General features: G+C 37.9%; 1 protein-coding gene across 1 annotated transcript; it reads left to right on the forward strand.

Annotated features, from left to right (window-relative positions):
- Nucleotides 1–7811: 7811 nt before the first annotated feature.
- On the forward strand, nt 7812–9390 carry LOC127095638 (uncharacterized). The gene is made up of 3 exons (XM_051034302.1): nt 7812–8492; nt 8917–9116; nt 9234–9390. Exons 1-3 carry the CDS (start codon nt 7812–7814, stop codon nt 9388–9390), a joined length of 1038 nt encoding a protein of 345 aa, XP_050890259.1.
- Nucleotides 9391–26007: the final 16617 nt, after the last annotated feature.

Genomic DNA, 26007 nt, shown 5'->3' on the forward strand with positions numbered 1-26007 from the left:
GGGTAGTTGAGAATACAAGGTGATGAATCAGAAAAGTCCAGACGAGTCTGGGAGCTCTCAAAAGTGGAAAGCTGACACTGGAGTTGGATATCGAGTGCCCTGGTTCGACGAGTCGACGGGTGTTCATTATTAGACTTTCCTCATTTCCCTAAGCAGAGTTGTGAGGACTAATTCCCCAACAGATTCAAGGTCTGTGGGCTCCCTAGCAGGGTCAAGATGGTTATCCCTAGCAGGTTTTAGATCAATGCTTCCCCAGTCGCCAGGCCTGAAGGTTGCTAGTTCCCAGCGGAGGTATCTGTGGGTGGTGACGTCCCTAGCAGGGTCGGGATTGTTGTATCCCCAGCAAGTCAGAGATTGTTGGTTTCCCCACAGAGTACGTTGGTGATTTCTTCCCCAGCATTGACACCAAGCGGATCGGGTGCAAAGGAGGTTTTTCCCCAGCAAGGGTTGCCTATTTCCCAGTAGCAGTGTTATTCCCCAGCAGGGTGGAGTTGAAGCAATGGCGAGTTCCTCGGCAGAGCGCCTCGCGCTTCTCAGAAGAGTCCCTTGAGGGGGATACTTTTATGCATTCATCATGTAGATAAGCATAGCATACTGCATAATGAATCGCGTAGCATTTCCATGATTATGGAGCATTACGCTGAAAAAAAGTCATGCATCATAGTTGCAAGCATAAGCTAGTCTCGAGCCGTGGTTACCGTTTGAGATATGGTTTTTCCAGTGGGTGAAGATGCTACTCAAGCCGTGGTTACCGTTTGAGAAGTGGTTTCGTTAGTTGGAAGATCAACAGCATTGCAAGTATCAGTTACTCGAGCCGTGGTTACCGCTTGACATTTGGTTTCACCGGATGGTGAAGATGTTACTCGGATGAGTTTAACATCATGACGCGATCAGCGCGATTCAAGCCGTGGTTACCGCTTGAGATTTGGTTTCACCGGATGGTGAAGATGTTACTCGGATGAGTTTAACATCATGACGCGATCAGCGTGATTCAAGCCGTGGTTACCGCTTGAGATTTGGTTTCACCGGATGATGAAGATGTTACTCGGATGAGTTTAACATCATGACGCGATCAGCGCGATTCAAGCCGTGGTTACCGCTTGAGATTTGGTTTCACTGGATGGTGAAGATGTTACTCGGATGAGTTTAACATCATGACGCGATCAGCGCGATTCAAGCCGTGGTTACCGCTTGAGATTTGGTTTCACCGGATGGTGAAGATGTTACTCGGATGAGTTTAACATCATGACGCGATCAGCGCGATTCAAGCCGTGGTTACCTCTTGAGATTTGGTTTCACCGGATGGTGAAGATGTTACTCGGATGAGTTTAACATCATGACGCGATCAGCACGATTCAAGCCGTGGTTACCGCTTGAGATTTGGTTTCACCGGATGGTGAAGATGTTACTCGGATGAGTTTAACATCATGACGCGATCAGCGCGATTCAAGCCGTGGTTACCGCTTGAGATTTGGTTTCACCGGATGGTGAAGATGTTACTCGGATGAGTTTAACATCATGGCGTCAGGTCAGCAATGTTCCCCAGTAGTACGATACTAGAGGAAACTTTTCCGTCGGGCGAAGATAGGAATAAAACCAAAGGACGTTACGCGACCAGCGCGAAAATACAGTTCAATCAGAGAAAAGGAAAAAGATTATCAATCAGAAAGTTTCGGGGTTCAAGAAAATGAAAAAAGAGGAATCATAAAAGTTTCGGGGTTCAAGAAAAGCATAAAAAAGAGATAATAATCCCCAGTGGATGTGGTGTTCAAGTCATGGTTATCCCTGTGTTACCATTTATGTTGGTATCCGGGTCGACATTTCTGTTTCGGTATTCAGGCCGACTTTCTCCGTACCAGACGGATTTTTCTTCAAGATTGTTTCTTTGCCGATTCTGACAGGCATTGTTAATTATTTTCCCATCAGAGTGCAAATTGTTCGTCTGTTCTTGGTATTCAACCACTCTTCATCCTGATCATCTGAAAGCCGAGGCTATTCATATCGACAGGTTCACAGTGGATTGAATAGGGGCAGTTGTAACACCTCAAAATTTTCCCTCCTCTCTTGGGACTAGCTTAACATATTGCATATCATTTTTTAGGTCATTAGTCATTGCATCTTGGCATATCATGTGGCCACAACAAGCAAGTCATCCTCCTAAGTCTTGGTCAGAAGATAAGAGGTTGGGATTCAAGCTGAGGGTTTTCATTGGACTAATCACTAGCCATCTGAGGGTTGTGCATTAATTAGGGTTTCTTGATTCCTCAAGGAGATTGAGCTTCATCTTGGTAGAAATGGTACATCATCATCTTCATGGGCTTGTCATCACCAAAGGATTCACTATGCTTGATCAGATTCCTTGGGATTAGGGTTTTGACCTCTGGTCAACCCTAATCATCTGCATTGTACCAATCAGGGCTTGTCAAGGAGATGAGGTTTTCAATGGATATGGGGATCATCATATGGCTATATTGAGCTTATGGAAGCTAGGGTTTCATCATTGAGCCATTTCATCAGGAGTTTGGAGCTCAAGTTCATCAATGCACAGCCAATTCATCTATCAGTCAGAAAAAGTCAACCAAAGGTCAACTGATGGATTTGGAGGTGGGAGAGGGTTAGAGACACTTCATTCATGTCCAAACAAGTTTCATTTGACATTGCAAACATCAAGAATGAAGAAAATAAAGTCAGATGAAGACTTTCCAAAAATAGAAAGTGACTTGTAATTTAAAATTGCCAAAAATGGAAAGGTTTTCTCCTCAAAATTACATATCCAAAAATGCTTCAAATGAAATTTTGTCCAACATGAAAGTTGTATATCTTGCTCTCACCTTTCCAAAAAGTCCAAGAACATGAATTTCTCATTTGTGGTTGACAAGTTATGGATTGATCTTTGTCAAAAAAGTTGAATTTTCAAAAGTGCATAACTTTTGATTCACAAGGCCAAATGGAGTGAGACTTTTTGGAGCAAAATTCTTTTGATGTCCTCTATCCAAAACAAGCATTACATGTCATGAATTTTGCTCACACAAAAAGTCCATTTTTCAAGTGGACTTAATTTGAATTTTGGAGGGAAAAAGGTGTTTTTGCAAAATATTCATTGTTTTCACTCCATTCCATTTGCATTAGCTCACAAACATGTTTTAAAACTTGCTCAAACCAGAAATTGGCACTGTTACATTGCATTGCACATGTGTGGGTGAATTGACCAAATTGCCATTTAGCATGAAAATGCATTTTCACTAATCACTTTGGTTTTGGCTAATTAGGATTAAGGAAATGATTAAGCCATGCTATATATTGCTAATCCTAACTGTTTTTCAGATTAACACTTCATTCTAACAGATCTAGATCTGAAAATCACAAAATTCTTCAACTTCTTCTCTCACTTTTTTTGCAATTTTCTTCAAAAGCCTTGCCAAGATCTTCATCAATTCATCATTTACATGCATAATTGAAGTGGATTGGAGCAAGAACTAGTGGAATTCGAGCTCAATTTGGAACTGTTGAAGTGAAGGTCATCCATGGCAATTTGAGATTTCATCAAGATCGTGCATAATCAACACACAAACCTTGTTCCATTCATCAATGCTAGCATCATAGAGTTTCTGTTTGCATTTTCAAAGCTTGATACGCGCGATTCAACACCTGTGCTTCAAAGAAGGTCAGATTTCGAGTTTGATAATTCATGAAATTAATTGATGATTCTTGTAGATCTTGCTTAGTAGATAATTCTGCACTTTGAACCATTGGATTTGGTTGAGAAATGAGAGAGTTATGTGAATTAGAAGTTTTGTGCATGATTATGTTTTCTATCGAATCTCTTTAATAAGGAGGAATTAGGCTTACTGGATGTGATATTCATGATGTGCTTGGAAAGATCTTTCTAGTGATATATGGTTTGTCCATTTTCGTGACAAAAAGTTCTTGAGCTTAGGGTTTGGTATGAACGCATGAAGAACATTTGAATTTTTCCAGAATTGGCTGTTTGATCCATGTTAGCGCGTTTTGCCATGCTGATTGGTGTTAGTAGCTACAGTAGCGCGCGCTACATTTTGAACTTGGACTCCCTTCGATTCCGTGCTAGGACAATTCCACCTTTGGCTTGGCAATTTATTTTCATATGCTCACATGATTTCATATGCTTCCATTTCATTTCTTTTATTTTTCTTCAACATTCAAAAATTCATAACTCACAAACCATTAATCCAAATTGACTGAAGTTTTTTCCACCATGATCCTTGTAATCTCTAGTATTTTTTGGTGATTTTTGTGGAAATTTTGCACGTGTGGTTTTTGGAATGGCCTAGGGTTTGTTCACATGTATTCTTTCTTACACATTGCTTGGTATTTTGATCATGAAATGATGATGCTTAATTGGATGGAGCTAAAATTTTGCATGTGTAATCTAGACATCTCAATGAACATTTTGGTATAGAATTTGTGATTTTTTCTTTCCTGGATTGTGAGATATGAGCTGTTGAATCTAGGTGTGACAATTTGTGTCACACCATGTCTTACTTAACTTCCTGATTTTATTTGCCATGCCTATTGAACATGAAATGATCTGGATTTTTACATGAGGATACTTATGAATGTTGAGAATGCTTGTGAATTTTCCTGGAATTTTTGGATGCATTTCCAATTTGTTTGAGAATTTCCTTTCTGTTTAACCAATTGTGGATCTTTTGTGAGTCATGATCTTAGATGTTTTGTGAAATTCTTGATATGCATTGGATGGACTTGAAATTTTGTGGAGTGATTATAGACACATTGAAGTTTGTCATGGTTTTGGTTTCACTCATTTATCATGTTCCTACTCTGTTTTATGATTGCTTGAAGTGGATGCATGTTTTGGTGCCTTGTGTGAGCTTGTTTGAATATGCCTTGACTTTATGAATTTAATTGACTTGCTTCATTTTGTCCAAATGGCCTGAAATTTGGTATGATAATCATGTTAGGAATGCTGTTTAGCCATGAATTTTCCTGGGATTTATTGAATTATTTTTGATTGAGTTTGGATTGATTCATTCTGTTTGGTCCAATAAGCTTTCAAATTGCATGCTTTGCACTATTTCTTTCATGAAATGAAATTGATGGATGATATGAACATGAGATCAATTGGATTTGTTTCTAAATTGATTGAACTTGATTTTTGCCAATTTTCATGTTCTGTTTTGAAATATTTCTCCCTTTTTGACCCTAGGCTTTGTCCTAGGGGTTTTCTCATGTTTAAGTTGTATTTTCAGGACAAAAGGCATATGGCATGGAGGAATTAATTCACCTGGCTTGAGTTGCTTGTTTTGATTGATGTTGATTAACATTAAGTTTGTTTTGTAGGTGGCTTATAAGTCATTTGTGTTGAGCATTGGTTTGTGCTTTGCTTGATGCATTGCTTGTGTACAATTAACTGTTGATTTTCAGTTTGTCTGTTTGACTGTTTAAGCTGAGTACTGATTATGTTGGATTGATTTCAGGTACCTTAGTTGCTATAGTTCATTTTGAACTTGCTTGTGCTGTTGCTTGGTTGTATAAACCAATTGAGGTAGAATTTCTTTTCTCCATGTAGTCTGGAAGACCTGGCCTGTTACTTGGCCAGGCACCTGTCTGAAGTCCTCCTTAAGAGGCAATGCCTGTGATTGTTTATCTTTGTCCCCAAGCAGGAAAAGACCTTGAATAAGGCAATTGGCAGACACAAGAGATGTGCAATCCATCTCCTGCTACTCAGTCGAGTCATCCCTTGGCTCACATTACATGTTGATGCCTTGAGGATATTAACCCAAGATCAATGTTGAGTCAGTCATAAGTGTAGAAGGGTTCCCACTTTATGAACCCACACTTCTTTTGTCTGAAGCTCTCCCTGGCCAGGGATAAGAGCTGTGAGGCACACCCCTCACTTCCTATTTCATCTGCTTCACCCTAACTCTCAATGTTAGGGTTAAGAGCTAACATCACCCTGATACAGTTGACTTGCTTTGGCAGTCTAACCCTTGTTTGAGCCACTTCTGTCTGTATATAGTGTGTGCTAATTGTGAATGTTTGCTTTGTTTTGATTATGCTTGCATGCTTTGCTTTGCCTGTTTAGGATTAGCTTTCCTGAGCAAGATAGATAGCCAACCTTAACATAGGGATGATTTGCATGATAACATCTAGGCTCGAGTTAGTCTCCCTAGTTGTGTCTCCCTTTGTTATCTGGTTAGGAGAAAGTTTCTCCCCTGTTAAGGGGAACTACGCTGCCCTGATCCTCATACCAGATGAGGTACGTAGGCAGGAGGTCGTACGAGATCTCTCCGGGCACCCTTTTCTTTTTTTGAGTGTGTTGTGCTTGACAGCTATCAGGCTCGAGTTCCCGACTCCCTGTTAGTCTGTATGTTCATTCTTTTTCTTTTTTGTGTGTGTTTGCTTGACAGTTGCTAGGCTCGAGTTCTCGACTCCTTAGTAATTAGTTGCTTGTTTCTTCTTGTGTGTGTTAGGAGATGGACATAAGCCCAGCGATTGGCAGTCCGTATCCTATGGTTGTGTGCTTGGAGTCCGGTATAAGTCCATCAAGTGGCATCTGGTTTCCAGTGTGGGTTTGTTTGGTTCGGAAGCTGATGTAAGTCCAGCGATTGGCGTTCGGGTTCCATGTTTGCCTGTTTTGCGTGTGTTTTGTTTTGGCGTGCGTGAGCCGAACTACGGTAGCTCTGATTCTCGTTCCAGACGAGATACGTAGGCATAGGATGCGATATCCTAGCGAGCCCTCTCCCCTCTTCCTCCACCTGTGTTGTCTTCAGTGTGTGTGTGTGATGTTTGTTTTAGCAACCTTTTTCTATCTTTTGAGCGTGGATCCCGTCGAGTACGACGGACGTGAGGGGTGCTAATACCTTCCCCTTGCGTAACCGACTCCCGATCCCATCTCTCTTTGGTCGCGAGACCATGTCTTTTCCAGGTTTACTTCGAGCATTTCCTTTCCCTCATTTGGGATAAATAACGCACGGTGGCGGCTGTGTTTGTTTTTGTTTTAGCCCGCCGATTGTTTTTCACGGATGCGACACTATGCCAGTAGAACCCCAGATGCCACCCAACTTAACTATGTAACAACCAAGAAAGAACTCCTCGCTGTTGTTTTTGCTATTGATAAATTTCGATCTTATCTGGTCCGAGCCAAAATTATAGTTTATACAGATCATGCAACTATTTGATATCTAATAAGCAAGAAGGACGATAAACTTAGGTTACTTCGATGGGTCCTTTTACTGCAAGAGTTTGACTTGGATATTCGAGACAAAAAGGGCATGGAAAATGTAGTTACTGACCACCTTTCTAGGCTTGAATATTTAAAACCAGACCTAGTGCCAATAAATGACGATTTTACCTATGATAGACTCATGGATAAAATCAAAACCATTCAAGACGATAACTCTGATTTTCAAATGGATTGGAACATTGAAAGAACTCTAGCAATGACCAACATACCTTGGTACACTGACTTTGTTAATTACCTAGATGTTGATATCATACCCCCCGACCTTAACTACTAACAGAAGAAGTAATTCTTTAGTGATGTAAGATATTTTTATTGGGACGAACCACTCCTTTTCAAAAGAGGGACATACGGCATTTTTCGTCGCTGTGTCCTTGAAGAAGAGGTAGAAAACATCATAAAACATTGTCACTCCGCACCTTATGATGGACATGCAGGCACATCTAAAACATGCGCTAAAATTCTCCAAGTCGGCCTTTACTGGCCAACATTATGGAGTGATGTTCATGCTTACATTACTAGATGTGATTGGTGCCAACGTACTAGGAACATCTCAAGGCGTGACTAAATGCCATTAAGAAATATCCAAGAAGTAGAAATCTTCGATGTTTGGGGGATTGATTTTATGGGACCTTTTCCATCATCAATGGGAAATAAATATATCTTAGTAGTTGTTGACTATGTGTCTAAGTGGATTGAGACTATAGCCTCACCTACAAATGACACACGAGTAGTGATTAAATTATTCAAAAATAACATTTTCCCTAGATTTGGAGTACTGCGCCTTGTTATAGGTGACAGTGGATCACATTTCATATCCAAAACTTTTGATAAAATTTTAGATAAATATGGAGTTAAGCATAGAGTAGCAACACCATATCACCCGCAGACTAGTGGACAAGTGAAAGTGTCAAATAGGGAGATTAAACAAATCTTAGAGAAAACGGTTTCAATATCTAAAAAAGATTGGTCTCAAAAGCTTAAAGAAGCATTATGGGCCTATAGAACCGCTTATAAAACCCCTATAGGAACCACCTCGTACCAATTAGTTTACGGAAAATCTTTTCACTTACCTTTTGAGCTAGAACACAAAGTCTATTGGGCCATTAAAACCCTGAATTTGGATTACCTAGTAGCCGGTGAAAAGCGCATTCTAGACATTCATAAATTAGAGGAACTACGTCTCAATGCTTATGAAAATGCCATAATATATAAAGAAAGAACCAAAGCGTGGCATGATAAGAGAATTGTAAAAAAGATTTCAACATAGGCGATAATGTGATCCTTTTTAACTCCAGGTTGTGACTTTTTCCTGGTAAGCTGCACTCAAGATGGACTGGCCCTTACGAGGTCTCAAAGATCCTAAAGTCTGGAGCAGTTGCAATCAAGAACCACTCTTGTAATCCCTTCGTAGTAAATGGGCAAAGGCTGAAGCACTACCAAGGAGGTAACATCCCTACAAATTACTCTTGCCACACTCTGATCGATCCACCTGTCCCTGTTTCTCAAATATGAGTCTCTAATCGTCAAGCTAAAGACGTTAAACAAGCGTTGCATGGGAGGCAACCCATGATTTTTCTCTATTTTCTCACTTTATTATTTTTGCGTTATCTTTATTCGATGTTATACTTATGTATTTAACTGGACTAACCTTAGTAATGTTTATGTTTCAGGTTTCATGTCTCATTACTCTCCGTAGCATTTCTCCACTAACCGTATTTTTCAGGATGCAGAGTTTCGATGATATGCATGTTGCGTTCAGAGACGAAATTCAGAGAAAGCATTATGCGATCCTATCTGAGCGTCCCATGTTACCCACTAGGTACCCTGACCCTGATTTCATGGAAACCTTAGGTCTTGAGGCAAGTGTGAGGTATCTATGCAATCAACTTCAATGGGAGGAATATGTTGGTGCAATGCATGTAACCTACAGGAACCTAACCCTGGAATTCTTAAGCTCCCTCAACTATGAACCCTACATTGGAATCAGCTTTCAGATAGGCTATATTAACTTCAGATTGTTTGGAATTGAGTACACCTTCAATCATAAGGAGTTTGCTGAGTTACTTGGTTTTCAGTATGGCCCTGATGCTATGCCTGGAATTACTTTAGGCTATTTTATACAGGATGAGATAGACAAATTCTAGAGTGATATCACAAAAGGAGGAAACCCTGACCCTTCCACCCAGTTGTCCAACAAAATCCATAACCCAACCTTCCGCTACTTCCAGATGATCCTAGCCCACACTTTCCTTGGAAAGAGTGATATTGATACCCATGTTAGTGCTGAGGAAATCCTTTTCCTATTTTGTATCACTCAGTCACGCCCTGTAGCCTTTGGAAATTTCCTGATTGACAACCTTAACCTTACAACCAACTCTTCTGAAGGACTTATTCATGTAGGAGGAACTATGTCACATATAACATCTGCCCTAGGTCTTGACAGAAAATTAGTCCACCTAACTTCTTTCTATGGCTACACCCTGATGGATGCTACCTTCTGTTTTAGACCGTGGCCTGATGACGAGAGACTCTTTTAACCCGAATCGCTATAAGCTCCTAATCAATCATGAGACCGTCCATTACTTTACTTTACCTGATCCCACGAAGACTAATATCCATGACAAAGAAAATTGGACATACGCCTTAGAAGGCCAGGATGAGACACCTGATGTACCTAGATCCCCTCAAGTACCAGAATACCATCCCTTGCCACCATCAGATATGATCACATTGCTTTCTAATGATTTCGATCTGTAGAGACGCGACGTTCACACTAAGATTATTGAGTTGCGCAGAGAACTGGCTGTCCTTCGCCAGGAAGTTACTGACCTTACCTTGTAGTTAGAGGTATCCGATGCTACTCATGCCACAGAATCTGATTGCCTATACGAGGAAATCGGCGAACTCCGTCGTCAGCTAGAAGAGGCACGAGACTCTGGTAGCATTGAGGAACCTTCGAGGCACTGAGGACTATGTTTTCCAGCTTTTATCGTTTTATTTATTCCGCATATTCAAACATATATCTATATCTATTTCCTAATTTCTAGATTTATTTTATTTCCGCATAGAATTGTCTTTTTTAGTTTTTTTTCTTATGATATTATCTCATCATATAATATCATTTCTCTTATGTTTCTATTTTATTGTTTCCTTAAATTATTTTTATTTTATTTTATTTTATTATGTTAAAAAATGAATTATATCATGCATGTACAAATACAAGAAAGAAGAACATTTAGAAGATTACACACCCCAAAATAACTCAAAACCACAAGGCCCAAGTCCAATTCAACAAATCTGGCCCAACTTGATTTACAAAGATGGTGGGCACCATCTGGCTATTGCGGGCGCCATGGGATCTGAGCACTATCTCGGGAAGAAGCGAACCAAACCTCCATTTTCACTCAAAAACTCATCTTCAACCTCCTAAAATCCCCATTTTCTCCATCTTAGACCTCCATTAAAACCCATTAAAATTCCACTCAACCAAAAACCCAATACCAATCCTACTTCCATTTCCAATTTCCGCCATTAAAATCCCATTTCACCATCTTCCACTATAAAACCCATTTTCATCCTCACTCACCACCAAGAGCAAAAATGGAGCATCATCAAATCATTTTCCGCAGAGGAAACCCTGGAGAAAGGAAAATGAGATTATTCGAGGAGTTGTAGACAAAAGGCATTTTTTCCACCAGGTATATCGATGAAGACTGTCTGTATAATTTGGGAATTTATCACGATGTTTGCTATATGTTAGACAATTTAGGATTGCATGATATTTTCATTAGGAAGGAACCTACACTTGAGTACCTGACCCGGGAATTCTTGAGTTCCCTGATTTATAATGTTCATCCTAACACTGCTAGCACGTCCGATACAATACAATTTAGAATATTTAATGTTGAATATCAGTACACCACCGATGAGTTAGCATGTTTATTAGAATTTCCTTACGGGGAAGGTACCCTCTGTGAGACACCCTTGGACTTAGAATGGTCATCTGAGGCATTTGGATTTTGGAGGAAACTAACAGGTTTAGACACCAACTCTTTTGAGGGGAACCTGGCCTTAAGTATTCATAACCCGACCATACGCGTTTTTCGCTATTTGTTGGCTTGCTCAATTTTTGGCAGGGAAAATCCTAATAAAATCAATGCCAAAAAACTTTTATTTTTACAGGGTAGCCTCACACAAATAAGAGTTAACTTTGTTCCCTTTATGATTGCACATATGTGTGCCGTTCGGAAAAAGGGAGGAACTATTTCTTTTGGAGGTTTAATTACCTTCATTGCTAGAGCTTTGCACCTTGACACTGAGTTGGCTACATTAGAACCATTACCTCACCATATTATAAATTTAAAGTTTTTAAAAGATATGTGATTATGCAGAGTGAGGAAAGAGGGCGGTTTTAACCTCATGGTCCACATTGTAGCTATCCCGAGTGTAGTTTTACCTTGCTCTCGATGTACAAATGTGCGCCTTGAGAGAAATTGGATTTATGATCTGCAGGCTCCACCTTTTACCGGCCCGTTGCCACCCAACGTATTTTTTGAAGAAGGTTACGAGACCGATGATGGGTATGAGAGGAGAGACCAGTCTCCCATTCTGACCATGCCTTCACACCATGCATCACCTGCACACACTGCACCATCTTTTACTCACCCTTCTGCAGGTACATCCTTTGGATTCCATATTACTGCAAGCTCGAGAAGAAAGGTGGGATGTCTTATTATCTGCCATGAGACAATAGCTTAAGGACAACATGGACTTCATGCATGAATCACAGTGGCAAATTGATAATTCACTTTGCATCATTATGGAATCCCAACAAACCCTCATCTATAACCAGTAGTGTCAGCAAGCGCAATTTTAGAGTCACCTTACCCTGATGGAGTCCACTCAAGGCTCCATATTGGGTAACCTTCGATAGTTGCGAGAATCTAATGCCTTATTATCCGCTAGATTTGATCGCTTGGAGGTTTCAAGAGAGGAGCGTCGTCGTAACAGGAGCCGTCGTCCCAGGCATTCAAAGCCATGAGGCGAAGGTACCAGTGGTCAGCAGTAGTGTCTTCCAGGTTACTCCTTTCTTCATCTTTTATCGAAACATTGGGGACAATGTTCGATTTAAGTGTGGGAGGAGATTTCTATGCTTTCCCTTTCTTTTAAGTTTGGATTTATCGTTTTTTTTTGCTATTTATTTATTTTAGTTTGTTAGTTTCTTTTCAATAAACTGCATGTGTTAGACGAGTCTTTTGTGTAGTGTAACCTTACTTCCCCATTTCTTGAGCCTTATAAAAAAAATTGACAAAGAAAACAACTTTTATTTTGAAAAATTTGGGTTTTTAGACAGTTTAGGATAGGATGTTAAAGACTAGGGAAAACTTTTAAAAATAGATATCGCCTCAACACCGTAAGCTTCTTGACTTTGGAAACTGATCTCGGTACTTACTATATTATAGCCTTAATTTAAATCCCAAATAATAAAACCTTTAAGTAGTTTATTTCAGTAGTAAGCTCCAGCTTAAGCATACTCTATGCAAGGAAACCGATGAAAATAAGTGAATGATTCTTGTATACCAAAATAATAATAAGAATACCCGTTGTAGTTGGTTCAGAGGTATCTGGTGCTGAACTTGGAAGGGCGGATTACGGTCCGATCCCCCACAACTACAATAGGGAAAACAAAGGGGTTACACCAATTATATACCAAAGCCCCGTACAAAAAGAGAAAAAAATGATAAAATAAAATACCCATTATTAGTTGATTCAGACATGTCTGGTGCTGAACTTGGTAGGGCGGATCACGGTTCGATCCCCCACAACTGCAAATGGGTAAAATAAAAAGGGGTTACCAAACTTATATACCAGAACCCTATGTAAATAGATCAAAATCACTATTCGGTCGTCTTGCTATAAGTATGTACGGATAACGGGCTTAATGTGATTGCGCTTGAATGAAAAGGGATTTAAAAGAAGGGATGAAAAATGTTGGATTAATTATAGTAACATGATATGGATTAGTTTGTATAGGAAAGAAGCTTATGACCGCATTTGCGTAAAGTGTAGACCCGATATTTTTCATTCATCAGTTAGTACCTATCGACACATCCTTGAGTAAACTTAAAATTTTTTAGCCTAAATTGAATGCCTGTGTGTTGTTGTTCTTATTTCATGATCCATAAAAGTTTTACTTGAGGACAAACAAAAGTTTAAGTGTGGGAGAATTTGATAACACTGAAACACACTGCATATTTGACTCGGATTGCACACGCTTATTAGGTTATTATTGTCATTTTCTTGCGTTATGTTTTCCTTTTGTCCTATTTTCGGATATTTTGCCCTACAGGAGCCTTTTGTGAAGAAACGAAGCCAAACAAGCCAGAAATCAAAGTTTTTGTGGACATTTGTTCACACGGCGTCCAACATGGGGCCACCAAGGAAGGTGCCATGACGTGTAAGCTGTCAACCAGTGGTAACTGCCACGTTTTCCATGATCTTTCCATGTTGTACACACGGAGGGCGCCTTGGTGGGGATGGCGGGCGCCACTTTTGTTGGCACGACCCCACTAAGGGAAGTTGAAGGACAATTTTATATTTGGCTAGCTTTTTAGAACTTCTATAAATAGGCATTTTCACTTCACGAAATGGCATCCAACTTAGTTCACAACACTAAGCCTAAAGTTCACCATTGTAAAAATGATAATCCGTCACATCAGGGGGTTATCTCACTTGAGTTGTAGTTAGGTTGGAGCACTGTAAAAATAATCTTGCCGCCATTTTACTCTCCAATGAAGTTTTCTTTTCAAGTGTATCATATTAGAGTATCCAATTTGGAGCAGGTTTCTTATTCAAGTTATTCACATTTACGTTTTATTTTGCATGCTTTACTTTATTTACTTTCCTGTCTTGCTTTTACCTACTCGCTTATTTAACTTGCACATTTTATTTACCTGTTTCCTTAAAACATGATTAATTCTACTATGTTGATTTCTATTTCCATGTCTGGCTAAATCTTTAAAGGTTAGGATGTAAGGATCATCGTTAAGATGATACTCCATTATTTGTATCTATAGAAATGCTTTAGGGGCTGTTTTGATTTTAACACAAGTTTTCATGTGCTTATTTTGTTCGGTAACTATGAAAGTAAAGCCGAAGTATAGTTGGGTAAGATTGAAAGTCTTCCAACTCTTAAAGATAAACTTGGTTAGTTTTAACTGGTCAAAAGTAGCGAAAGCACTTTGTCCGGTTAATTGGGAATTCTTAACACTATTAGAAAACGATTTTTAAACTATTTTCGGACGCGTTTGTAGGTTTAAAATCTGGATCCTTGAGCAAAAGCCATGGATCCCTTTTAAGTTAAACTTTCCAAATCAAAATCACTTTTTAACTAAGTCAAGAATTTAATTTCTTAAAAATAGGTTTACTACTTTAACGCGACAAGCACCCTTCATCTGTGACAATGTAGGGCATTAATTAGAGAGTAAAGTCGGTTCTGAATACGCGAGAGCGACAATTCCTGTTAAATTGATTCTTCTCTAAGTAGAAAATATTGCCCCATAAGTAGATACGTTTAGAAACAATAGGAGTATTTCCTAACTGATGTGATTTACATCCGAGCCTGCGTTTTATCTGAACTTATTTACTTCATTATTTCCCTTTCAGTGTACTTGAACCTACTTATTTGACTACCTTAGATAAACACCGTACAAATAGAAATCGATAGATTGACAATTTGGTCTCTGTGGGAACAATAATCTTTTGTATTACTTTGACGTGTTCCGTATACTTGCGGATAGCAAATTGCACACCCATCAGTACCAACAAATATTTTGACGGACAATCTCATAAACCAATTGAGAGCTTTTACACTGGGAAAAGCTCACGATCCAGACAAAGATTTTAACGGACAATTTCACAAACCAAATGATAACTTTTATTTGCTAAGCTCATAAACCAAACAAAAACTTTTCACATGAGATATCACATAAGAGATAAACTTCTCTTGCATAAATTACAATAATACCCTAGCGCCAGAATAAACAAAAAATTCCTCACTAGTATTTTTCACTCTCAAAGCCCTAAGGCAATTTAGTGAAAAAGAAATAAATGAGAAATAAGAGAGTAGATAGTGAGAAAGTATATATAAAAATTATTTCCAATGTATTTTGAAAGTGAGGAGAAGCCATTTATTTATAGGTGGAAATTTTGGTTCAAAAAGAAAAATGATGTATGGGCCTTTAAATGTCATACTCGTTTATACCATAGGGTTAATCGATTATGAGCTTCAAAAAGAGTGAAACCCTAATTACCAAAAAGTAAAACATACAACAACTAGTGTCTTAATTAGTTATAAGTGTTATTAATCGATTAAGAAGCTCCATACATTGCTCTAATCGATTGGCTAAGAGCCTTAATCATTAAGCAGTGCATACATGCTTCCTAAATGTTTAAGAACTTCCTTGATCAATCACATAAGCACCTTTATGGTTCACTAAATGTTTTAAGGTGTTTTAGAAAATTTAGAGAGGATAAAAACACTTTTAGGTAAATGTGTGTGTTGCCTTAGTAATTTAAGAATTAATCTAATTTTTTTACAATACTATAATCACTTAGGCATAGAACAAGCGAGCTTTCACACCACCTCTCTTTCATAATCTTTGAATCTTTAAGATCCATTGCTTGGTTCATCATTGATTTAACATTTCATATGGGACTTGACATCTTCTATCTAATGAGGCTTTATAGGATTTCTTGATAGACATCATCAGAGATTTCTTGACTAGAGAGTATTAGGGATTCCACCAAATGCCGCTTACCATTAGGTGCTATCCTTAAGAGATTAACTTTAATAACTTGATCGAGTGAAAGCCTTGGGACTACGTGTCTCGTGCAAGGGAGTGGCGTGAAATAGTGGACCGTATTGATAAATCTTGGGTTCAACAAGTGTGTGCTTGATATTAAGTCATTCGAGTGAAAGCCTTGAGACAAGGAGGTCATGCAAGGAAGTAGCAATAACAGATGAATTAAAGCGATATTATTGGTGTCTTGATCAATCTTTGATAAAGGTTTTTATAGGTGTTAGAGTCAAGAACAAACTTAGGGTTTGTGGGATTTGATTTCTCATCTCTTGTATACATACATTTGTAAAGTATGGTTTATTATAATATCTCAATTCACATCCTAATTGAGGGCATGCATACCCATAGCAAAGTCGATTGGGGAATTGTCTAAGCAAATCCTTGTGTACTCTCTCTCTCTCTCTCTCTCTCTCTCTCTCTTTTATTTTTCGGTTTGCAAATTGTTGATTACTTTGATCTCTTGATCAACATTGTTTGGATAATAATTTTTGAATGATTTATAAAATTTATGTTGTTGTAGTAATCACATGCCATTTGGTAGTGATTGGATTTCTAAAAACTCCAAACACTATACAAACATCCAAACTTTATTGATCGCACACAACATGTTTGACAAATTGTTTCAACTAGTTTTTTTTGTGTTATTATCATTGGAGATAGACCTTTACTATAGTATAATATTAAATTTGTTGTTTAAAGTGTTGTTAATCAACTTGTGGATCATTATCATAACATTGACACCTTTACGCATATCCAGGCTATTCAATGGTAGCTTCGGTTAGACAATTTTTGATATGAGAAATATTTGAAACTTGCTTCCGCGCCATAAATTTTTCTAAATCAAACTTTTGGATAAATTTTTAACTTGGGATCTATTCACCCCCTCTAGATCTAGGCCTATCGTCTAACAAGTGGTATCACGAAGTCCCGTTGTTTCCAGTCTTAAGATTTGCTTATTAGATAATGGCTACCGAACCTAAATGGGCGTATAATAGAGCACCTATTTTCACCGGTAAACATTATGTCTATTGGAAAGCTTGTATGCGCATCCATATCAACTCCATTGATAAGGGTGTATGGGACGTCATCATCAACGGTCCTAACGAAATTACAATAACCAATGGTGAAGGCGTCATCGTACCAAAATCGGAAGGTGAATGGAATGATAATGATAGAAAGTTATGGTCACATGATTGGAAAGCACAAATTATTCTTATATCCGCTTTAGGTGTTGATGAATTTTATCGTGTTTCTCATTATGAAACCATCAAAGCTATGTGGGACGCATTAGAAGTTGCCCTTGAGGAAACTAATGAAGTCAAACAAGCTATAATCAACACATTAAATCAAGAGTTTGAACTCTTTCGTGTGAATCATGGTGAAACCATTGCCGACATGCAAAAGAGATTCACACATCTTATTAATAGATTGACTGCTCTAGGTAATCCTATCTCTAATTCTATTACTACTATCAAGGTTTTAAGATGTCTTAATAGGGAATGGAAACCCAAGGTCATTGTGATTAAAGAAGCGAATAATCTTAAAGCACTTAATCTTACTACTTTGTTTGGTAAATCGGAAGAACATGAGAAAGAACTCACTTGCTTGGCAAAACATGAAAACGAGTATGAGAAGAATATGAAGAAAAAGAAAGGTAAAGACAAGGTGGAAGAGAAGAAGTCCATTGATCTACAGACTTCTAGTTTAAAGTCCTCAAATAGTGAGCTTAGTGGTTGTGAAACTAAAGATGGCGAAGACTCCGATGAAGAAGATATGGGGTTGTTTATCAAAAGGTATAATAGATATATGTGGGAACAAGCAAATAAACACTCCTAAAATAAGGATCATGGAAAATACATAAGGTTTTCAAATTCCTCAAAGGAAGATGAGAAGAAGAAAAATAAGGGTAAAAGTACATGCTACCATTGTGGCAAAGAAGGTCACATTAGGTCGGAGTATCCTTAAATCGTGAAAGAAAATGAAAAATGTCATCACAAAAGATCTAATAAGCCTAGAAGGGCTTATGTTGCTTGGGAAAGCGAAAGTGGTTCTTCAAGTGGAGAAAGTTCCAGCTCAAGTGATGAATCAGAAAAAATGTTTTACATGGACAAAAAAGGAAAGAAAAAGAATGTAAGTCTCTCTAAACCTAAATCTACTAATGACATATCTTATTCTCAATTGCGGGAATCTTTTGAAAATCTACAAAGACAAGCCACAAAATCTTTCAAAAAGTATGCTTCAAACAATTTTTTTTTCTCTCATTTGCAAGCTAAAATGTTGAAAAATGAAAATAATATGGAAGATCTAAGGAAATCTATGATAGATATTTTAAAAGATAAATGTGATGATAATATAACCTCTTGGTTTGGGTGTGAGACTTATCATATTTGGCAAAAAGAGTCAAGAGATCTTAAAGCCAAGTTGAACAAGGCTTTGAAACCCAAAGTCACTTTTTCTATTGACACTTCAAAATATGATATGACTTCTCATAACCCTTATAGAAGGTATAATTATGTTGAAAAGAGTTCGATTAGCAAAAGAGCATATTGCCATAATGTTTATTGACATTATTATTGCATGAAGGGTTATCCATTACAAAGTGTAACTTTAGGAGACTCTTGGTCCCTAAAGGCACTCATCAATGGTTGCCTAAATGCAACCAAGGTTTCACTAATCATCAAAGACCCAATGGAGATTGGGTACCTAGCACTAGTCGTTGATCTTGCAGGATAAATGTCTTGGCACTATGAAGAGAGTATGGGATCTCGTTCGTGGAAGCTCAAGACATAATACTTATAACACTTCTCTATTTCTTGACTTGGTGACAAGGAAGATAGAATATGTTACTAAATATGTTAATGTTTAGAGTTCTTTTAATTGGTAAAAGTGTATTGATTATTACTAATGTTTTCTATCCGAGAAGTATCAAAAAAGGTATTATTCTTAATGATGTAGGTTATCTTCGACAAGACATACTCAAGTTCACCAAATTGGGATTGATCAACCTAAGATGAGAAAATGTGAGGAGGAGCGAGATGATTATCATGATTGAAGAAGATTTAAAGTCCAAGTATTAGGATGATCATCAAGTCAATGAGACTCTTTGGTACATTAATAATAGCACTCTCAAATAATTGTACAAAGAGAAAAGTGGTAAGAATGTTTTTTTTATGTTTGTGTAACTTGTTGCATTCATTTCAACTTTAGTTTGAAAGTTTCTCATGGAATGCTTGTGCATCCTCCGTCTTCCGTACGATCAGGTTATATCGTTTCAATCCTTTTTCTTATTTTGTAAGTGGGTATTTCTTTTACCTGTTTATTTTTCAAAGGTATATGATGTAGTATGTGTATGATATGTGTAATATTTGTTCACTTCCAAAAATTTCAATGCAACCATTGTGTATTTTATTTCATATGTTTATAGTGGATTTGTACTAATTGTCATCATACTTGATCTATATCTTTTGTCATTTCATGCTTACTTTTGTGTTTGCATGTTAATTGCTTTCAAGCTATCAAATTATTGTATATGCATAGTTTCTTATTCACTAGTCATGCATAAGTCATTATGAGTCATCAAAAATCATTTCATAAGTCATAAATGTGATTTTTGTCGAGTTTTATCCATAATGCATCGACACATGGTCGTATAGGTCAACGCATAATTTGAATTTTTGTGTTTGTAAAAAATGCTTCAGGATGTGTCGACACATTCATGGATAGGTGGACCTGTAGAATTATTTTTTCTATTCTTGATTAAATGCTTCAGTATGTGTCGACACATAACCTTAACAGGTTGGCACATTAACTCAGAGGTCGACTCATATTCTCTCTTTGGTAAAAAATTCTTAATTTAACATTCATGCACCCACATCCCTCAAATCTCTAAGCTTCATCTCATCTCATAAAAGTCATTCAATCTTATTAAATCTTATTTGTCTCTCTCAACCCATTACATCTTCATTCACATTTTCATCAAATCTCCTCCATTCATCTTATTTTTCCCTCTTGTTCTTTCAAAAACCCTCTTTTTCACCCTAAGTCACAAAAGTTCAAAATTCTTACTTGTTTTTGGATTATCTTCTCATCTTTGTGTGCTTCCGTGATTGTGTGTCTTGTTTGAGTGTGTGGATATTCAAAAATATTCCATACTCATTCATTTTTCATTCAAACATTTCGTCAAAAACCTGGTGTGCGCACTTCCGTTTCAACATTTTCATGACTTCAAAGATTTCTAAGTCTAAGAGTGATGCTAAGGGTAAAAGCAAGGCTACTACCTCTACTACTGCTGCTGAAAATCTATTTACTTTGGTTTCCAAGAGGTATGCAAAGGATTTTGAGTTAAAGCATCAAACCCGTCTTGTAGTGAAACAATTTATGTGGAAGCATGTTACTGTTGGTTGCCTGGATATACCTGATTTTGTTAAGCCTGTTGAGCATCAACATATTGACTATTTCCTACAACTTGTTTAGGATTACAATGAGGATCTTATTTGTGTATTCTATTCAGAACTACATGAAAAATAAAGTTCTTGCTTCAATTTCTCTATAGGTAACAAAGTTTACCAATTTACCAATGATTTGTGGAAAACTTTGTTTGGTATTACTGTGGGTGATGCTGATGCGGATGACGAGATTGACCCGTTGGTAACTAATATTTACACTCATGTAAATTTTGATTGAAGTGTTCATGTGAATGAGCTACTCAAGGCTCCTTGTGCCGAGGATTATTATGATTCTATTACCATTGGTCATTTGAAGATGGTGCCAAGAATTCTGCTATGGGTGGTATCTCATATCTTGCGGTCAAAGAATGAAGGGTTTTCAAGAACTGACAATGTTGAGATTCATTTGGTATACATTCTGTTGCACAAGGTCAAAATTAATTGGCCTCACTACTTTGTATCTCGTATGTTCTCTATCAAAAAATGCAACAATGGCATATCGTTATACTATCCCTCTATGATTGCTAAGATTCTAAACCACTTTGGCACTGGCTTGCCGAATCTTACCTACTGTCGCAGCCTAAAAAATATAGTATGCGAAAAACGACCGGCGAGAGAGAAATGACAGAAGAGTCGCCATCGTGCGTTATTTATCCCAAAGGAGGGAAAGGAAACGCTCGAAGTAAACCTGGAAAAAGGAAAGGAAAAGACAAGGTCTCGCAACCAAATCTTGGGTTCGGGAGCCGATTATGCGAAGGGAAGGTATTAGCACCCCTACGCATCCGTAGTACTCTACGGGATCCACTTTTGTTGTTCTTGTCTAAAGGGTGCGTGTATATCTAATGTACTACTTACTAAAAGGGGGGTCAAAAGAAAATGACTCACACGGATGTCGCATCCACTGCATACGTATCTCATTTGAATATGAGAATCAGAGTCTTCGTAGCTCGGATACCTAGGGGTTAAAGAGGAGTGTGCTCGCTAAGACATCGCGTCTTATGCCTACGTATCTCATCTGGAATGAGAATCAGAGCAAGCCATAGTTCGGCTAGCTACGGGTTAAGGGTTGTGTTTTTTAGATGAACGACGTTACTACGCAATCTACCGGATGCTCGACCTTTGGAGACTTACTCGCCTGTAGTAGAAGGAGTTAACGTGTTCTTAGGAGAATAAAAATCAATGAGTTTGTTTGGTTTTTAGGAATGCTCATGCAAAAAGGAAGTCCTAGACGAAGGAACAATGCTACCTTAATTGACATGCAAGCGAGAGACTATACGAAGCCTAGCAATCCTATGGGGAGACGATCACACCATACAAAACAAACATGCATAAAGTAAAATGCCACCAAGGGGGCTTAAACATACATGGGTAGGGCTTTAGTCAAGAGGGATCATATCAACCTCGACAAATAAGCCATGGAAAGGTAATCAAATGGGCTCTGAACCACTGACACTGAACATCAGGGTGAGCAGATCAAGCGGGTAATGAGGATAAGACCTCATAGCTCTTAACCCTGGACAGGGTGAGCTCATGACAAAAAGTGGGGATTCAGAAAGGTGGAACCCTCTTCACTGACTGACCGGACAAAAGATCTTCTGAAGCATCGACACGTAGTGTGATCTTAAAGAACGACACACTGAATAACGAGGGATTGATTACTAATCCCTTTTATCCGTCAATTGCCTCTTTGTGGAGGTCTTTAGGCACAAAAGTAAATAAACAAAAGAAAACATTGCCTCCTATCGAGGTCTTCCAGCTAAGAAAGCGGTAAAATGCGGGAAAGATGTAAAAGTACCACACGGATAAAGATCCGAAGTAACAGCAACTAAAGAGACAAGAAACCCGGAGATCTCTCAAGCTGGCACCATCAAAGAAAGCAAGTCAGCACAGGTAATCAGAATAAACCTCCAAGTGGTATCCCACAAATAAAGTGGAATGCCAAGCAAGCTATCCTTTCAGGAGTCATGTGAGCCCTCACAAAAAAACTCAACAAATAGGTTAGAGTGACAAGATGGGGTGCAATCAAGAGTTGCCCCAAATAATAGAGTCACATGAATCATGCCATTAAAGTTCACAAAAAGCTCACAAAAAGCAACCAAGTGTATGAGGCCTAAACCTCTTGTCAAACACATGCATCAAAAGGGTATCAAAATTCAAAGTCAGGGGGTAAGGATCCACACATCAAGACATGACATACATACTAAAACATGTGCCCACTGTAGCGGTGTATTCGTCACTTTATGATTTATTGATTAAATCAAAAACAAAGCATACAAAGAATCGAGTCGCCACCGCACTTTTATTTATCCAAAGGAATGGCTAAAAAGCGAACAAAAGCCTAAGAAGTTTTACACATAGAAAACTAATGAAAAGGTCAGAGATCTGGGTAAGGGGTTAATTACGCAATGGGAAGGTGTTAGGCACCCAAAACGTCCTAGGTACTCCTAGGGATCCCTTTTCACAACTTGTTGTATGAAATTTTAATTGTTTATGAAATATTTATTGTGCAAACATGGATTGAAGGGATGAGAAAAAAATATACAAGTTTATTATTTTTGTGTTTGAACGGATGAACCCGTTGCCTACGTACCTTTCCATGGAAGGTAAGGATCAAAACGCCGTAGTTCGGCTAAAAGATTTCCAAAAGTAAGTGAATTGATTTTAAAACAAAAGCCCTAAGGTCTTTCGTTATCCACGGGAGAAAACTCAACCTTATACAAACAACAAGTCCACCATGTGAGAAAAGCTTCAACTTGCTAGTGAGGGGTTAACCCTATAATAAGCAAGGAAGCCTTACAATTCAGTCACTAAGGACAACAGGTGAGATTAACATCAACCAACTAGGATAAATCAAACCTATGGCTAATGTATGAAAACTTATCAAGAATGGACAAAGCCACAAAACAATTGAATGAGTGAAATTAACCAATTAGGATTTATTCACAAAAAAGTGGTCAAGATATGATTAGAATTCAATTCAAAAGAAGTATCATGAAAATGAAGTTTGAAAAATCAAAGGCCTAAAGCCTAGGTTTCTAATTTGAAAAGAAATGAAGATGTTTGCACAATAGTTTTCAGGTTTTTGGGTTAACATGCAAATGGAGGCTTAAAGAAACAAAAGGTGGGAGGGTGAGGAAGTAAAACTTCTTAGATGTTCACCTCTTGAGATCATATGTAGATGATTCAAGTGATTCCTTTGGAATGAGACAACAAGCAAATAACAAATGAGCAAAGTAAATGGATACCAGATGCCAATCAATGGACTTATACTAGTCTCCTAAAACAAAATGGATACCGGATGCCAATCAATGGACTTATACCAATCTCCTAAAACAAAGAGAAACATGGATACCAGATGCCAATCAATGGACTTATACTAGTCTCCTAAAACAAAAAGAAACATGGATACCAGATGCCAATCAATGGACTTATTCCAATCTCCTACCATATCATAGGAAACAACTGCCAATCAATGGACTTATGCTTGCTTCCTCCATGGACAAAACCAAATGTTATAAAGTAATGAACAATGTTTATGAAATGATATACAAGTGATGATGATAAATGCACAAAGGCACACTCAAGCAAATATGCACAGATGAATCAAGTGAGCAAACAAATAAGTCAATTAGCACACACTATATACAATCAATTAGGCTCAAGCAAGGTTAGGCTTTACAGCCAACTGGAATGGGGTATTTTGAGCTCTTAACCCTAACATTGAGATTTAGGGTGAAGCAGATGAAAAGGAGATGAGGGGTGTGCCTCATAGCTCTTATCCCTGGTCAGGGAAAGCTTTGATCAATGGAAAGGGTGGGAGTTCAGAAAGTTGGAACTCTTCTCCACAAGTGGACTATATAAGATCTTGGGTTATTATTCACCATGCATCAACACATGGTGTGAGCAAGGTGAATGACACACTGAGTAGCAGGAGATGGATTACACATCTCTTTTATCTGCCAATTGCCTCATAAGAGGACTTTACCTGCTTAGCACAAAAATTAAACAGTCACAAGCATTGCCTCTTAAGGAGGGCTTCAGACAGGTGCCTACCAATAACAGTAGGTCTTCCAGACTACATGAAGATGAGAGATAATACCTAAGTGGTTAAGCAACCAAGCAAAAGCAAAGTTCAAATGAACTTAAAGCAACTTAGGTACCTGTGGAAACAACTAAGCAAATCAGCACAATACTCAGACAAACAGATAACAGTCAATAAGCAACAGATGATCTCAATGTGCAATGTGTGTAAACCATAAAGCAAACACAAATGAGTGATCATCAACCTACAAAACACACAATGTTAGTAATCACAAGCAAACATCAATATTCACATCATGAAGCATCACCAATTATGGAACTTGAATGCTTAACCTGAAATCAAAGCTCAAATGTAAGCAACAAACCACTAGGTCAAAGCCTAGGGTCAAAGATGGAGAAAAAATTTAAAACAGGGGCTGAAATTTAACATGAAGCAACTTCAAACACTTATTGACAAGTCCTAAAAAGGCTCACATCAAAATCAATCACCAAAAGCATTTCATCATCAAAAGAAGTTCAAGACAATTTCAAAGCTCATATGTGATTAACATGAATGAAAAATTCAAAACAAAACAGAAATGATGCAAAATAATCTGGAAAAATTCATGCACATTCAAGACATCTAACATGATTAACATACAAAAAATCAGAAGAATCAGAGATCATTTGGCATAGAAATCAAGTTGCACAAGTTGATCATTCAAAGGTGTGACACAAATTGTCACACCAAGTTAGCACAAGCATAAAACAGCAATGGAGCACAGGAAAAATACCAAACCAAAACCAAAATGTCAAGCAATGTGTCTAGATTCATCATGCAAAATTTCAAGTTCATTGGATAAGAAACAAGCATTTCACAATGAGATAAGCAAGGCAAGGTCACACATGCATATGTATCCAATCATCCTAGCACAAAATATTTTTCCAGCCAAGCACAACTTGCAATCTTATACTCATAAAAAACTAGACAGGATAAGGAGCATTGTACAAAAAATTGGAGTGAAATTGATGCATTTTTCAATTTATATGATTTTTCTAAGTTGATGAAAAATTTGAAGTTCAAAAATGAGCATAACATAAAAAATGGGAGGGAAAAGGAAAAATAGCATGGCAATTTGAAAAAACTCGCTCGGCAGGAATCGATCCATAGCCACATTTGAATTTGCGCGCTCAACAACAAAACGACACCGTTTCAATCCTTAAACCCTAGTGCGTCCAGAATCGTAGCTAATCAAAATTTCATAGCAAAATCAAGGCAATTTCGTAGCTAAACTGGAAACGATGAATGTTCATAGGTTGAAGATGAAGATCATGATGATCTTCATCTGGATTTTCCAGATTTTCCAAAAGGTGTCCAGAAATAAAAAAAAATAACACCAAGCGATTCATCATGTCACGTACATTCAAGATCCGC

Source organism: Lathyrus oleraceus, chromosome 6 (genome assembly GCF_024323335.1).
Source record: "Lathyrus oleraceus cultivar Zhongwan6 chromosome 6, CAAS_Psat_ZW6_1.0, whole genome shotgun sequence".
Lineage (NCBI taxonomy): Eukaryota > Viridiplantae > Streptophyta > Magnoliopsida > Fabales > Fabaceae > Lathyrus > Lathyrus oleraceus.